Below are 18,060 nucleotides of genomic sequence, written 5' to 3' on the forward strand. Positions count from 1 at the left end.
CTTCTCATTAAATAGCCATAGTATAATTTAGAATATCTTAATTAGTTATCTTCTCCATATTAGTATAATTAAACCATTGCTCTTATTGATATTGCAGAATTATTTAAGTTAGAGAAATTGGTACGTTCTAAACAACTAGGAGTGGAACGAATCTTTGCTCACATTATTGTATGATAATTGAGAGTAGAAACTTTGATTAAACGTAGAAAATAATTAGCTTTCTTATTCCTAGCATAAATCATTATTCGTTAGGAAAAGATCATTTATTTTTATATTATCATCAGGCGCGTGGGAAATGTTGCCTTCGGTTTGTATTTCTTTACTGGGTCAGGTGTGCGAGATGATGGTTTAATAACTGGAATTGCTATAGGGACATTGGGAGGTATTAGTTTTTCAAATTCTTGTTCTGGTAATATAGGTACTACAACGGGTATTTCTATAGGTACAAGATCTTTAGGCAAGACTACTCTATTGTCAACTATTTTGCCAGAACGCAAGGTTGTGACAGCTTTGACCTTTTGCATTTCAGTGTGATCATTGGTAGCTTGTTTTTGTCTTTGATGTAACATCTAGATTGTTTGTTTTATGGTTGTCATGATATGTGTTTGTTGTTTCATTAAAGATAACATCATCTTTGATGTTTTGTCTAACGGGACATTAGTAGGTTGGGCAATTGGTACTAAGTCTCTTTGGCTGTTGAATAGTGGATTTTGGTAGTTCTGGTTAATGTTGGATGGAACCATTGCTCTATTTTGGTTGTTGTAGGTACCTTGTCCTTGTCTGAACTGATTGAATATATTTTGTTGTTTGACATGATTTATGAACCCTAGAGGTGGTTGGATTTGTGGATTAGTATTCCATTGAAAATTTGGGTGTTGACTCTATGGTACATTTGGTACATTGGAAGTACAAACTTCTTCTAGTTGAAGTGATGCTATGTTATTAAGCAAGGGACAGTGGGTAGATACGTGATTTAGATCGAGACAGAAAGTGTATGGTGCTATATCGATGTTTATGACAGGATGGGGAGTATAGTCTTTTTGTTTGGTTGCAAGGGCATCTATCTTTCTTGTGAGGGTTTCGATGAGTGTTTTCATCTCTGGATTGGATTTTACCTCAAAGATACAATTGGCTTTAGAAGTATTGGGCTAGGATGTTTTGGAATTGTTTGTGTCGCCCCAATGAGTACTCTTTTCTTCTTAGTCTTCAAGAAAGGTTAGAGCTTCTGTAGCACCTTTATCTAAAAAGTTTCTATTACTCATGATATCTAGTGTGACTTTGTGCTCTTGGAGAAGACCTTTGAAAAAATATTGGACAAGAGTGGATTTTTCTAGTTTTTGGTGAGGACATGAATGGAGCAGGTCAGAGAATCCATCCCATGCTTCGATGAATGTCTCACTCGGACTCTGCCTGAAGAACTATATCTTGCTTACTATCTCCTCTGTTTTCTTCGATGGAAAGTACTTCTTCATAAAGGAGAACACTACTTTTTTCCATGTATCGAAAGAATCGGGCTTCTACGATAGAAGCCATGCATGGCTCTTGCCAGCTAGAGTGAAGGGAAACACTCTCAGGTTAACCTGAATATCAGAAACGCCAGGATGATTGAACGTACAACATACCTTGTGTATCTGGCGTAGGTGTTCGTATGGTAACTCGTGTTCGAGATTGTGAAAGACGGGTAAGAGATTGAACGCGTTCAGTGGGATGCAAAAATCGCTATTGAACTATGTTAGTCGTATACAAGATGGAGGCCTATCTTGTAACGGTGTGTAGATCTACTACAGAAAAGCTCATATACCACTGTTATATACAGTGGTAAAAAGGCTTTAGCCACTGTTTTCAAACCGTGGTAACAACCACCGTGACAAATACTTCTAACAAAACCGTGGTAAAAAGTACCTATTATATACCACGGTTTTAGCTAAAATAGTGGTATTAGGATTTCCGAACCGTGGTTAATAGTATTTACAGTTTTCTCTATTAGAGGTGAACCGTGGGAAATAGTTATGCTATATACGACGGTTGGATAAAAATCGTGGTTTATAGAATCTCCTTATACCTCAGCTCTAACAAAACCGTGGTTTATAGACATTTTAAAAAAATAAATAAAAGTTCCTAATTATTCGATTTTCATCATATTCACCCCTGTAACTTGTCCATTTTCACCATATCCACATTGGATTTAAAAACACATTGCTCAAATAAACAATTCATAGTGCAACAAACAAAAGAAATAAATTTAGACATTGAATTGCTAAAAGAAGTTTAAACTTGTTCCATCCGGCCAAAACATCAAAATAATAATGACCAACTTGTTCCATCTAAAACATCAAAATAATGGTGAGATCAACCAAGTACCGAATTTTAACTGAAAAGGGTCAAAACCTAGCTAAGACACAACACTTGGCTCAAACGCTCCATTATGCTGGATGAATCTAAGAATTTCAAGTCGAACAACATCAAGTTCCTCTTGTGTGTATGTATCTTTGAGGCTTAGATTTGTCATCTACACAATCAAATATCAAAAGGTTATATAATAACTAAATAATTAATGAAGAGTAACACAAAACAAAGAATGCTAATGTATGACAACTTCTACCTTATTTTCAAAAGAATTATCTGAACAAACTTCCATTATTTCTCTCATGAACTTCATTATCTAATACCCACACTTTTTACTTCCTGGATGCTCAAATGTGCCCAATGCTAGAGTTAAGATGTCCTTACTTCCTTCAGTAACTACCTTCCTCTCCTCCACTTCCTTAGTTAGCACATCCTTCAATTAATTTTTGAAGTAAACAAGGATTTAGCAATCCAAATCACAACAATTAGCATTCATGTCTAACATTAAAACATAAATAATAAACGATTATAAAACTTACAATCTTTTCAGCCACTCTTTCCATAGCAAATTCAATGTATTTTCCTTTTCTTGAGTAAACTCTTTTCTATATTGAAGACCTTCGATTTTTTCCATTGAAAGCTGGTCCCAACTTTTTTTCTATGGTTACAAAATAATCACGCAAAACGACATGGTTAATAATGATGCATGTCTAGGGTGTCTTCAGAAAAATAATTGGTGTTTTTTTAGTGTTTGTCTTTCTTTTTTTTTTTTTTTTCCCCGAAACACTAAGTTAGTATCCTCTTAATGGAAATCAACCACAAAAACAAGAAGTTAAAAACAAACAAACAAAAGAAACCAACAAGATAACAACAACAACATGTGCTAGTGGTGTAAAGAAATCCTCACCAAAGTTAGACGAGCAAGAAAAACTAATATGAAACACAAGAATCAAACAGACTCCACGATGAGTCTAAGAAATACAAGTCGAGTTGGCCGATACCTACTCTCTACGAAAAAATACCCGGGACTTGGTGTGGAGAATACATACTTCTAAAGATAAACAATGGTAAAGGGCACCGGGATATAATGGTGTTGAGCAACCGATGTGTTCTAAATTGCCGTGGATTTACTCGTATAAATCCCTGGAAGATTGGTGACCAATATAATACAACACTATCTCTTCTTAGCCCAGGAAGAGGGCCAACAGAAACGCCATAAAGATGCATGCAGGATTCTGCAAAGAACCAATACAATCCAAGCCATACTATTCCAATCAAGAAAGAAACATAGATTAAAATGGGGAGAATTATAATAAAGAGTATGGGCAATTCTATAAGCTTGTCGGCTGGCTATGATTCTTTGCTTCAGGCATAACACAGTACCATGCTAGTAGAACCACTTGTACAAATCCAATATTATGAACAGGTATATCAAGATGTATTACTGACCATAAATCACATATAACAAACCCCACGAATCAGAGAAATTGTGCTTCAGATTTATATAATATAGAGCATTAAAACCACCACACTTATTGTACTTAGTGCACACCTTCTTTCGTTATCAACAAAATCTGGTCCCTCAACAAACGGCGAGGTAGAACATCTAAGGAGGATTTATGAATCGGAAAGTTGCTGCAATGAAAACACAATATATTTCCAACGTGATGTCCTGTATCACCAGAAAGTAGTGTAGATAGCATCAGTGAAATTATTATTCTCTACACGGTAGAGGTTAAATGCAAAAACTTACCAAGAGCGTGCAGCAATCTGAAACTGGTCATTCTTAGTATCATATGTCTTTAGTAGCTTTCCATTCCAAGTGGAATCCCCAGAAGAAACTGTCACTCGGATTCTCTTGACAATTTCATTGGGGCATCTTGAAGTTCTATCAAAATTGGTAGGACTAATTGTTCTAGTGCAGGTTTTTACCTAGGAAAAGCAAAGATAGGTCCCCATGTAAGAATTCTAATAACCATGTCAGGATTGAACCAAATAAAAACAAGTAAAACACCAGCTCACATATCTGCTCAGTCCAATTACTTTGATTCCCTAAGTCGACAATTGATTACAAACAGATATTTGCGTTTACAAATCCCTTTAAGATTGTAATATGATATGCATCTCTTCCAGTAATGCAAAGAACGTTTTATCACATCCTTGCTCTACATGCCATAATAATCTAGATCTCAAAGCAAAAGCTCTTGAATTAAGAATGATGTGATTCGTGAGTTCTTAGAGCCACGAGAAACAAAAAAAGCTCAACACAATACACTCTAAGGAGGAATAAGACGATACAATGATAATGTACAAAATTTGTTACTTCAACTACTCAGATAATTGGGATGTTTTTATTTCATTCTGATTGGCATTTTTATGGAAATAATTTATGTTGCATATTTTATTGGACACGAAAAGGAGCACATTTCGCATGTCATTTGGTTGGGAAAATGAAAATGAAATAAAGAAAATAATCAAAAGGTGTCATCGTCATCATCATCACATTTCCTTTTCTCGTTTTTTATTTTTTTCGTCATCTCACATCACATGTTGTGGCAATAAGAAAACAGAATGTAAAAGGAAATAACATTTACTGACCAAACCATGTATAATGGGGTATGAATATCCGTCAGAATCAATTCCTGTATTGTGGCCAAGGTCGACAAAGAGAGTTTGGATGTGAAATCTTTCTCGCCGATTCTTCAAGGCTTGAAGTAACTTCGAACATAGAGGAAAAGAATGCCCACTATGCTTTCCACTGCTTATATCATCGTTCTGCTGCAACCAAATTTGATGTGTTTCAACTTCATTTACTTAAGATCTCATCACAAAGAAAGAAAAGTTATAAGATCTTAGGCCATACTTCGGGTGAGGTACGTATCTTCAAAGCCACCAACGAGATGCACCTGCAATAATATGATGTATAGACTTTAGTTTACGAAAAGCACTAAAAGACCAAAACAAAAAGTGAAAAGTAGATGTTTATGAGGAGCCTACTTCCAAGTTTGCGAGCTGTATTATAAACTACTTCGCATTGTAGCCAAGTCATATGCAATTCATGCATTTAAATAGAGTAATCTTATTTCATCGTATACTAGGAGTAGATGCAACACGTAGAGTATATACCAACAGGTTTCTGCGTGTCTTGCTTGTTACAGCCATACCAGTAGCAGCAAGCACCAGCAGGTCCATGGCAGCAGCAGGCACTAGCAGCAGCAGGCACCAGCGGCAGCAGTAACACCCAGCAGCAGCAAGCACCAACAGGTCCATGGCAGCAGCAGGCAACAGCAGCGAGCGTTATTCCAGGCACATAGTGGTGTCTCCAGAGAGACCAACCATCTCCGGCCTTTTGGGCTTCATTTGGGTAAGAAGAAGAAGGATGGTTTAAGATCCAAGGATCTTAATCTTAGTGGAAAGAAGAAGGCTAGAAGTACCAGCAGAGACACAGATGCTAAAAGAAAAGTTTCTACCGCTGGTCTTGGTGCACAACAACTGGACTCTCCCAAGGTTGTTGAGACACATTTCCATGACTCAAAGAACGGAGACAAGATGAAACTCCGTGATCCTGACCACGGAGTTACTATCGGTGTAACGAACAATAAATCCAAGGAAAGTTCGGCAGCTAATGTCCACTGTGCTGAGGATTCCTTTCTGAGAGCAAAATCCAGGGATAATTTAGCTACTGAAGTCAACTATTTTGAGGATGCGTCCAAGAAGGTAAAAGCAAAGGCAAATTTTGCTGCTAATTCCCATCATACCGAGGGCTCTTTCAAAAAATCAAAGCCCAAGGACAAATTATCCGCTAGCGTTCATCATACGGATGACTCCTTTAAGAAAGGAAAACCTAATGACAGATTATTGGCTAAAGCCCACCATGCTGAGGACTCCAACAAGAAGGTGAAACCCAAGGACATTTTAGCAGCTAAGACCTACCAAGGTGTGGATGTCTCCAAGGAGGCATGGAAGAATACCTCTTTAATTGAAATAGTGGTTAAGTCAGAAAATGACCATCAAACTTCAATGAGGACCGGGAGTACTTCTGAAACTGTTGCCGTGGAGGTGTCACTTTTAGAACCAAATGATGTAAACATTCTCAAGGGTCAAGATGATCTTAACACACCTGTTGATGGTTTCAATCATCTTAATGACAAACGTGATTTGGGAGACTCATATAGGAGTTCTTTCAATACTGTGTCAGAGTCACTTAAGTTGAAGCCTCCTGTTGGAGATTTAAGTGATGATGCCACTGAAGTACAACAGAGTCGTGTTCTTCAAGATTCAGATAATAGCACGTCACCGTGCTCTTTGCAACCTGACTCTAAAATGAAGACTGATGGAAATGAGGATCAACCTGAAGGGAAGGCCAGTAATTTGTCTTCAGCACTTATTGATGTAAAGCTGGATAGCACAGAGAACTTGGATCAACATCTGAAGATTTCTGTTTCTGAACAATCATTTGAAGCTCTTCAGGTTTCCAAGACATTGACTACCAATATACCATCTGATGAAGATGCCACCAAGGTGTCAAAAGCATTAAGCGATTCTGATAAAGTTGACATGATCGAAGGTATGATTTCCATATCTGGCGAACCTTGTCAAACAAGAGAAGTGATAAGCTCGGCAGGGACCGTTTCGGTGCAGGAAAGTTCTTTCGAGCTAAAGCACTTGAAGAGTGTCGAAGAACCACTGAAAGTAGAAAGTACATCTCCAAGGCCGCCATCTCCGCTAACTCAGCATAAAGTGATTGTGGATTCATGGAAATCATCTTCTACTGCAGTAATTTCCAAATCAGAAGTTTTAGGTAGTTCTAAGCCACCAGGGAGACCTGCATCTCCAAGTACTCTAAGGCCTATCAATTTCACCAAGCGAGTAAAGGTGAACTCACATGCAGATATTAAAAAAGTTCACACATTGCCTGAAACAGTAAGAGATGGTACCACAGATGAGGAACCAAGAAAGACAGCAACAGAGCAATTAAAGGCTTCTGCATCTAAAGCGTCTCATACGAGCAGAACTTCACATGCTTCTACTTCTAAGCGCTCGTCAGACTTGAAGGAGGCCGTGCTTTACCCGTCTTCTAAAGCATCAGTGGCACAAAATGTGGCAGTATCTTCAAGTTCTGTTGAGTTTGCTAGCACGTTGCCGCCCCAAAGTGCTTCACAGGTACATAACAAGACTACAGTTTCAGATTACTCTGAAAAAGGTGAAAGAACCAATCAATCGGGTTCCCATCAGTCATCGAAGGTGACTCATTCATCTTCAATGCATTCTCCAGCGCCTGTTAAGTCAACATTAAGCGACGAAGAGCTTGCGCTATTGTTACATCAAGAACTTAATAGTTCTCCTCGAGTTCCACGGGTGCCACGTGTGCGTCATGGAGGTAGTATTCCTCAGTTGGCCTCTCCAGCGGCTACAAACATGCTTATTAAGTGCACATGCAGTTCTGGATTAAAAGACCAAATTTTGGTTTCTAAGAGAAAAAGCAAAGAAGGAGCACCAAAGGATGGCTCTCTTAATTCACGGGAGTTTATTCATGATGCAAAGAAGATGGATAAGGTGCTTTCTTCCCATGATCACTGGAGGCAAGATCAAGTCTTTTCATCAGATGTTTCTGCTAAGAAGGAAACACTTGGTGGGTCATCTGAAGTGGGACATTCCGCTAAAAAAAATGCACCTTCAGCCTCCACTGCCACTCTCGGTCAGTCCACTGAATCTGCTGATCAGAATCAGTCACCCTCGCGTAACTCACCAAAGGACACCTCTGAAGAAGACGATGATAGTTCTGGAGGAATTACTGGTCCAGCCACTCGCACTTTGCCAGGCCTACTTGATCAGATAATGAGCAAAGGCAGGCGGATGACATATGAAGAACTGTGCAATGCTGTTCTTCCGCACTGGAATAACTTGAGAAAACACAATGGAGAGCGTTATGCATATTCAAGTCATTCACAAGCTATTCTTGATTGTTTGCGAAACAGAAATGAATGGGCTCAGCAGGTTGATAGTGATCCCAAGACGAATGGTGGAAGGAAGAATCACAAGCCTGACTCTGAGTCACCTTTAGTTGAAACAGAGGAGATTGAATATGCCAAGGGGAGAACCACAAAAGAGCTAGAAAGTAAAATTGTCGGGTCGCACAGAGAAAACTTCCCTAAAGGCAAGAGGAAAGCGTGAAAGCGCAGACGATTGGCACTGCAAGGAAGAGGAGTAAGAGAGGCCAGGAAGGGGAGAAAAGCAAATACTGTTACGGAGGATGATCTGGGGTCATTTTCCCATTCAAGTGACAATGATATCTTCAAGGAGGACATCGGGTGCTAGTACACGTCCCGCTTTGGCAATGAAGCTTCTAGTAGTTCAGATGAAGCAGGATCCATGTAGGTTATGGAATTTAGTTGTTTTCTGTATGTTGTGAGCAGGTCTTCTTTAAGTAGCAGTTCATGCTAAAAATCAAGGCGACAGACTTTGACTTAGATGCCAGTCCCATCCATTAGGATAAATATTTTGTAAAAAGGTCCATTCTTGAAGCTGTATTTGTTACGCGGTTTTGTGATACATAGATGAACCTTAACCATCCGGTTGGCCCTTTGCATAGTTTGATCTCGAGTGGGGAAAACTTGGGGAGGACTGTAACAATACAAGACAGGAGTTGTTGGTCCATAACTCTTGGTAGGATGAGACTCGGGAGGTGTAACATTAGTGTAAATGTAAATTCTTTCCAGACCATATTTTGTTTGTGAAGCAGAACTAATGTAATCATGGCAGATCATAGAGAAATGATAATCATATCAGTCAATGTGTTAAATTCTCTTCTTCTGAGTAACTAGCAAAATGCAGCTATAAATCGAAGTGTCATCTCTTGAAAATAAAAAAACTTGACAAAAAAAGGCAACTCAATGCCTCATGTTAGACTATTTCCCTCTCTTCCTAATTAAATTGCTCTCAGATACTCCAAAGCTGCTATCTAATTATAAAACAACCTAAATTTATTATGTAAACAAACTATGTAGCTTTATTACAAAAGAAGAAGACATCATTGATCATACCTAGTATAGCAACCAACAGAATACCACTCACTTGGAACTTTCATCAAACAATAAGTGTGCCACTTTAAAGTTCCCAACTAAAATTTGATGAAAATAAAAATATGTGTAAAAAGAAATACTTTAAAATGAGTTCAAACCTTGAATTTGGACTGAGGGTTTCCAAGCTTTTCTAGTAAATCCATTCATTCTCCCCAAATCAGACCCATCATCCTGAATTAGTCCCAACACCTTTTGGCACACCAAATTTCTCGTAATTGTTCAATTTCGTGAATAATATAAATTTCGGTAACTTGAAAACCCCGGTAAGAAGCATAGTGAAAATCGAACAAATCAAACCATATTGATAAATCTTGCTTCTAAATTTGGAAACGAGAAACCCTTTACCCTGAATTAAAATACTTAACCAAGAAGCTCAAGAGCAAATAACACGAGACGATTTGAGTCAGTTCGTGGATCCTTTTTCATGGGAGTAGAGTGAGGGCTTTTGGCGTAAAATTTCAAAAGCCACGGTAGATAAGATTTTTTTGCCCAAAACAAAAAATAAAAAAAAGTTATAAACCACTGTTTGAGCGAAACAGTGGGGTACTCTAGTTTAAATAACATAAATAATTTAAACCGTGGCATATGGCAAACTAGATCCCATGGTTTTCATGAAATCGTTGCATACATTAATAAACAAATAACAATAGAAACTTCTACCGTGGTATACGTGTTTTTGTCACTATTTTTGGTAGAACAGTGGTATAAAATTTCTCACCTACCGTGGTAAATGAGTAATTCTGTAGAAACTAGAGAGAGGCTCTTCAGCTTGAACTACTTTATCCGTCATCCTAGTAGTTGGGGGATGAGAAATAGGAGTATGTCAAGATCGACGTGCTCTCCTACGTGGGTAAGTTTTAAACGCACTAAGTTTTGTATAGCCTGAGCATAGTCTCATGCACGATTGCGAGACTATTTAGAATCTACTTATATGTGCACACAAATGTATTGGATACTCAAACAGTGAAATTCGTTTGTAGCTTTGAAGTTTTTGAAAATTTTGCATGCAATGTCTGTAGATTAGAAACTATGCCCTGTTTGAATTTAACAGTAGGCGCGAAACTGGGTTTTGGGAACTACACATGACGAGGGAGAAGATCACTACTTCACCAGATGGTGTGCTACCAAGAATCTCACCCATGGTATTTCTGAGGGAAGGGAGTAAGGAAGGTGGTTGGTCCACTGGAATCTGGTATTTTACTACTCTCTTTGTTCGTGCTAGATGTTTGTCCTGATGGACGTTACTAGATTGGCTCTACTTGATTGATTTTATCTTTTTAGTTTGGTTTATGTAACAAACATTTCACGCAACGTCTGTTCTAAAGTAGGGCTTAATCCCACTTTTTGTTATTTTAGGGTTCAAGTTTAGCCTTAGCGTTAATATAAAGATGAGACTGAAACGTAAATCACATAATCATCCAAGCATGCTTAGTAACACACAAGTATCCTCTTACACTTTGTAGCAAAGAGGTTTATAAATTACCGCCCAAGGTGTGTGTACATGACCCTTGGGGTGAAAGCGACGTGGTGGGGTTGACGAAGTGTTTGGTGTCTTGCATGTCAACCCACCATTCGAGCTTTTCCTTACGGTTACACGTTTAATCTAACTAAGACCCACAAGTCGGGTTGAAATGTGGCAAAGCCAATAAGATACAATTGATTATTTTCGTGGGCTTAAAACAAATTTGTCTTTGTGGGCTTAAAACTATGAAAGTGGTAAACACGAAAATTTAACTACGTTTAGCTAATTAACTATTCACTAATGATTAATTAAACAAAATACGTAAAAGCTTGGAAAGTGTTAATCAAAGATTGGAACTTCAAACAGCGTCAATAGCAATCATTTTTCCGCTAAAATGCACGTATTAGGAATATATATCCTAAATGGCATGTATCCTACAAACAGTAGCAAAAGCTATAAGTTGCCTGTTCATTGAGCATAAGAAAGGCATAATTGAAGTATTGTAAAGGTAATAAAATGCACATTTGGGGACTGATCAAGGCTCTTGAAGGTACATACAAAGAGAAGTGGTTGAAGGCCATGCAAGATGAGATGGGTTATTTGCATAAGAATCACACCTATGACTTAGTTGAGAAACTGAAAAGAATAAAAGTTCTCAAGAATAAATAGATTTTCAAAGTTAAGCATGAAGAGAATAATCCATATCCAAGACACAAAGCTCATCTTGTTGTGAAAGATTCGATCAAAGGAAATGTATTGACTTTGATGAAATTTTCTCTCTTGTAGTTAAGATAACTTCTATCAGGGTGGTATTGGGTTTGGCCACTGAAGCTGATGTAGAGTGATGAGTTTTCAACAGTTTGTAAGAAGTGAGGTTCATCCTAGATTGTTTGGGCTTGAATTATGGGAGTTGAAGAAAGGAAGGTAGAGTTCTTATCTTAGGACTTGTGTTTTTATCTAAGTTATGAAGAACATTGAAAACAAAGTTTAAGTTGTTGAATAATTGAAAGAAACATAACTTGGAAACAAGGAAAGGAGATTGATTGCTTGAACAATAACACCAATAAAAGAAGATTGATTTATATAAATAAAGCAAAATAACAAGATTGAAATGAAAGAAATGAAGAACAATAAAGTAAATGACTTGAATTGAAAAACAAGATAAATAAATCCTAATGACACTATATTAAGTCTAGGTGCATTCTCTCTCCATAACTTTTAGATTATATACCCCTACTTTATCTTTTTATTGAATTGCCCTCCTCCATTACTTTTGAGACACCTCACACTTCACTTTTGCTTTTGCTTTTTCTTTTGCTTTTTGATTTCTTCTTGACAAAGGTAGGTTTTTGATAATACCATATTTTGAGAGAAGGGCCTCCATATCTAGTCTTCTGAGTTGAGGGCTTTGACCTTTGACCTTGACCGTTGACTTTAACTTTTTCATAGTAGCTTCCGTTCTTCATAATAAGTGTGATTAAAGCTCCTTTAGGTGCTAAGATGCAGGTTTTATGATAAGTGGTCTGAAATTCTCTGTAACCTAAAAAAGGTAATAAAAACTATGAGTTGTCTTTTCATTAAGCGTAAGAATGGCTGTAATGCAGCAATATAAGGGTAATAAAATGCACATTTGAGAGCTGATCACCCCTCCCCCCTCGGCAAATAGCATCTTGTTTGTCCTGAAGCAAGGATGAGAGAAAAAAAAACTAAGATCACAAATGAGTGATTTATTATAAGTTATACTAATCTCGTTTCCCAGAGTGTGATTCCATTGACCATATGTAACAAGGCCTTAAACCACTGGGAATTCTCTAGTAGAAGAGCTTTAAGCCTCATGATAGTTTTCTAGTGAAGGCACTCACAAACTTCTTCTATTTAGTACAAAGGGTCTTGTTTCCTTATTTATTCTCAGAAGTCTATATATCTCATTAGCGGGGGAATAAGGACAAGCTTCTTAGAACTTAAAATAACATATATACAGTAATTTAATCATCTAGAGATAAATGTGCAAAACATGAGCAATGAAATGCAAAAACAGAGTTGTTTCCGAGACTTTTGGAGAGCGCCCTTAAGGTAGGTTCTCATAGGGGTGTGTTACTATCACAACTCTCTGATAGATTCACTCAAGGTTCATTCTCTCAAGTCCAGTGGGCACTTATATTCCTCGCATACTCAAATGACGTCCAAAGAAACCGGGGTCGATTGATCACGCTTGCCACTTACTATCACACCATCCTATTCCTAATCGAGCTAAAAGTCTTTTATTAGGAGTTACAGGGCTAGGGTGATGGTTTAGAAAGAAAAAGGAAGGGAAAAACAAAATCTGATAAGTTGAGAAACTGGGTCTTCAAGATACTTGTAACCAGAGAAGAACCTCATTTTGTTCTTTCCTTCCGAATTGTAATACATTCTTTTATCCCTTTGGCTTTGTGACTCTATATGACTTTGAATTTTTTTTTGGATTTCTAACTTTGCTTTTGTTTTGTTTTTGATGTTATCTCCTTTTGATTTTGACTTTTTGGGAGATTCGATTTTTGACTCCTTTGATTTTTTTGGAGTTTTGGTTTTTTATGGGTCTTTCTTTTATTCTATTTCTTTTTCTTTTTGAAGCAAATAACTGTTTTGTTTTTGTACAAGGTCTTCTCTTATTCTTTTTCTAATATTCATCCAGTTCTCAACTCATCTGCTAGGGTAAGTTTTTTATTGTGTGCTGTAACGAGTTAGGAATTTTTGGTGAAAAATAAAAAGGCTTTTAGAAAAGGGTGAAGGCTCAAAAGGGGTAACTAGAGGAAAAATTTCTTTTTTTTGGGTTTTAACGTTTATTTGGCTATAATGATCCAAAAAGGGCATAAATTCTCTCTCAGGATATGGCGTGGTGATCAAACAAGTGGGCGTGTGGTCTTTCTATCTGAACATCCTTTGTGACATCACTCAATAATCATTCAGATGAGACTTTTGGCTAGATTCTCACAGGATATGGAACTTAATTGTTCTAACCTTGGTCTCGGAAACTCACTGCTATATACAAACAAATGCTGATGCATGCCATTCATGAAAAGATGTAGAAACTATTGTATGTATATTAGTCTAACTACGAAGGACGAATCCTTACTCTATTGCTATAATGAGACTTCTAAACTTTTTATTCATCCCAGGAAAAGGAAACAAAACTTTTTAATACTAAACAGAAAAATATTTTTGGTCTTTTTCGAAAAAAAACAATTTTAGAAAGGAAGAAATATATTATTATATCTACTATATAGAAAATGCCTAGTTTTTGCAAAATGTTACTATACCACCCCTAAATAGAACTATGTTTTGTCCTCAAAGTATGAAGAGATAAGGAAAGAGATTACCATAGAAACATGAGCAAAAATGGTGATCCACCTGTATTCTGTTCTTCATGATGAAAATACGCCACCCCCAAATAAGTTTGGGGAGTGGGTTGTTCGATATAGCACGATAAATACATGGTTTATTACACTAAGGATAATTATTCTACTATGAAATCTTTTTGGGTTTTTATATTTTTGAAATTAAAACATATATGAAATGTATGAAAGAAAAATGGAAAATTTTGGCATGATGTATTTGTTTTACCTTCTACTCATATACCAAATTCCCACACGAAAACAAAATAAAACAAGTAGATAATATTAAACTTATAATTAAACTTATACTAAACGTCATACATGTAAGAAAGAAAGATAAAAATAAATATATCAAACTATACGGACACTAGGGAAATGCCTAGTCAGCATCTGTGCGTGACTTGTCTCGACATCTAGAAGATCCTTCTCCTTGATGACGTCGGGTCCTAGCATGTTTATCACTACGCGGGAGCACGTCTCTAATGCTTTGCAACGTTCTAGTAACACTATGCTAAAACGTCGATGCTCCTACTCGAAAAAGCACGCAGCACGTAATTATTTCATTGTCGTTGTTTGTGTTACGTATCTTTTGTAAATCTTACTTAGCCTATTAAATATTGATTAGTATAGTGGCTAGCAAGGTATCAATCCTACTCTAAATAACTAAGTGATGATAATAGAAATTCCTAATCTAAATTACTCTAATGGATGCAAGTAAAAGATGTGGCTAAGTAATGCAGAATATATAGTTGATTTGGTTTGAGATTTAAACTATGCATAAAATAAACTAAATTAAATATATGAATATGAATCAAGAGAGAGAATATCTTGGGAGAGATGAATCCACCAAAATCATAGAATTAGTCTAATAGATCTACCTATCATGCTTAATATAAATCACCAATAGAAACTCACCATACCTACAAATCTTATGCTCATAACCATGATGATAATATGTGGCTTTCAACGTACTTTCTATCTTTCCATCAAATACTTCTTCAATCTTCAATGATATCTTCTATCTAACCAAATTGTGCTTTAAGTGGCATTCAATATACAACTCTAGGTGTCATGGAAAATCGGCATTAACCATACAACTAATTGAGGTGCCATAAAGAATCCAATCATCACACTATAACACTAAAAACTATAATAAAAGAATCTAGGGTTTGTGGTATTTGGCTCTACACAATCTTGAATTACCCTATGACCTCCTAACCTCCACAGGAGCATTAGATCAATGGATGAATAAGAAGAAACTCAACGAGGGATTTAAACTAAAACATGATAGAAGAAGAACTAAACTAAAATATACGAAAAAGGTTTCATCTCCCCTCCCAAGAGAAGGGAGATTAGCCCCTCATACTATGCTATGAACACAAGATGAAAAGGAATAATCTTTATAGCTATTAATGGTGAAAATATTTGAACTTTCTTATCTCTTAATTCTAGATCTAAGATGCAAACACTAAATTTCCTAGATCATGTAAACTGAGGTTTTTGTGCCTTATATATTGGCTTACATGCTCGTCTGGATAGAGATCCGAATCCTATGTTTATTTGGTGTCAAACTCTCTGTAATCTTTCTAGAAGAAATCTTGGAAAAGTTAAATTTGGTTGGACCAAAGTTGGACGTGGTCCACTTTGCCCTGCAAGCTATTTCCCAAGCTGCAGCTTCTGACAGCTTTCAGTTTCCTAATTCTTGTGAAACTCTGACTTCTTCTCCATGTTGATCTCATCTTCATATGAAGTCGAAATTAAGGCTTTGAGATCAGATTGAAGACTCTTCTAACTCAATTATTATCCTTTTTTAGAGTTCCATTAGGCTTGGCACTTATGGAGACAAATATGACATTTTTGCCCTAGGACTTTAGTCAGAATTCCCAAAGACTCCTTTTTGACTTGTTTGACTTCTTTTCCCTCCATATTTCACATTTAGGTTCTTTGACCTGCAAAAACTCAAATTGCATCATATTAGAATATTTAAATATAAAATGGAGACTAACATACACATAATTGGGGTTATAAATCAATACTTTTGAGCACTTATCACAACCCCCAACTAGCATTTTGCTAGTCTCTTAGCAAATATGTGGTATACTAGAGAAGTGTTCAAAACTAACAATACTAATTAAATAATAAACTAACTCACTTTTGCAGGCATCGCGGTTGCATTTACCATATGTAACAAGGCCTTAAACCTTTAAGTTACCCTTAAAGGACGAGTTATAGCCTCGTGAGGGTTTTCAGTTGATATACCCACAAAATCAATTTTACATATGAACTATGGTGAAATCTAGAGAAAACAACTTTTTCAGTTAAAATGTCTAAATCAAAAGGTTATTACTTATCACACCCATGATCATAAAACATTAGGCTAAAGTTCTATTCATAAAGATAGAAAAGACTGACTAATCATCCTAACTAGAGCTTATTCATTTTTAACCATTTTGATTCCTTTCTCTTTTTCAAGCAACGGAATTTCTATCTCACCTTTGGATTAGTATTTCGACTTCAAATCTCACCATTTCATACACTCACAAGGAAATCTCTCTCAGATAAGTTTTCTATTTTACCTCTATATGCAGGAAATGAGTAAAAGTAGAGCATCCCACATATTTAGTCGAAAGAGAGCAAATTTGCAAATATATAAATAAAGTCTCATGGAAAGAATGTCAATCACATTTGAAGTGTCGGTCCTTCACTTTAGCATCCTCTCACCTATTGTACACTTCATATCATACTTTAGTGATAAGTCCGGGTATTAAAACAGGGCTTAGGACAAAGTTAACAAGAAAAGGGGTAAAAATGATTCAAAAATTTATGAGAATATACTAAAGACTTTGTGCTTTTGACCTTCTTGGAAATTTTCTTCACTTGTAGACTGCAACACTTGAACTCTATCACTACTTTTGCTAAATTATTTATTTTCTTTTCTTTTTTTTTCTTCTTTATTTTATTATTATTTTTTTTCTTTGAGCAAAAGGAATGATTTTCTTCATTTGACTTTGGTAAATTTTCCTTCAAAATCTTCTTCGTTCTAGCTTTCTCTTTAGTTCTTTAGAAATCCTCAGAAATATGGATAAGGCTAATAATATGGGATATACTCCTTATCTAGAGTTGGGTTTGAGATGGTTGGTTTAAGAATAAAAGGTTTAATATATAAGGCCCAAAAGTGGTTAATATTATAATCCTACTAGGTGGGATAAAGGCTGTTTGGTTCACTACTTGACTTATCAGTATGATATTCCGCTTTGAATAGACTACAAGACCTAATGGCTATCTCCCCAGTTGATGCCACCTCGTGATTGCCAATTCAAGAATAAATGAGACTACATAACAAATTTAAGCACAGAAAAGTGGTTGAGTCAACTTGGACTCAGATTTACGTAAAGACTTTCCAAGGAATTAAAATTGAAAGGCTCAAGTCTCACAGGTCAAGTCTCTGTACTAATCCTCTAGTTTGGTAGAAGTTTAAGTTGCTCTTTCATTTGAAATTCCTCTAGTGGTGTATTATATGAATTTACTTTAGACTAAAACTTTTATCAGTGAGATCTATTTCTAGTAATAGAAACTTAGTCTAAAAGTCTTACTAATCCTGGTCATGACTTATAATTTCCTATTTCATTAGCCAGTTGAAACGATAAAAATATACTTTTCACCTAGAATCACCATAATTCACATATAAACTTTCCAAATATTGTAATTAAAATATTGCAAAATTTTAATTCTCACCCCCCCCTAACTAAATTAGGCATTGTCCTCAATGACTAAATAAAATAACTAAAAGCTTACCATA

The 18,060-nt window shown here is 36.3% G+C and overlaps 1 protein-coding gene and 1 long non-coding RNA gene across 2 annotated transcripts; one reads left to right on the forward strand and one right to left on the reverse strand.

Annotated features, from left to right (window-relative positions):
- Window positions 1–1,796: 1,796 nt before the first annotated feature.
- LOC147486839 (uncharacterized) lies at window positions 1,797–3,023 on the reverse strand. Its single transcript, XR_015203179.1, has 3 exons — window positions 2,886–3,023; window positions 2,603–2,779; window positions 1,797–2,509 (listed from the first exon to the last, which is right to left on the reverse strand). It is a non-coding gene; the product is annotated as an uncharacterized LOC147486839 (long non-coding RNA).
- A 2,721-nt stretch (window positions 3,024–5,744) lies between these two features.
- On the forward strand, window positions 5,745–8,622 carry LOC147486840 (uncharacterized). The gene has a single exon (XM_086573116.1). It carries the CDS (start codon window positions 5,896–5,898, stop codon window positions 8,518–8,520), a length of 2,625 nt encoding a protein of 874 aa, XP_086429242.1. The 5' UTR covers window positions 5,745–5,895; the 3' UTR covers window positions 8,521–8,622.
- The last annotated feature ends 9,438 nt before the right edge of the window (window positions 8,623–18,060 follow it).

Source organism: Coptis chinensis, chromosome 7 (genome assembly GCF_015680905.1).
Source record: "Coptis chinensis isolate HL-2020 chromosome 7, ASM1568090v1, whole genome shotgun sequence".
Lineage (NCBI taxonomy): Eukaryota > Viridiplantae > Streptophyta > Magnoliopsida > Ranunculales > Ranunculaceae > Coptis > Coptis chinensis.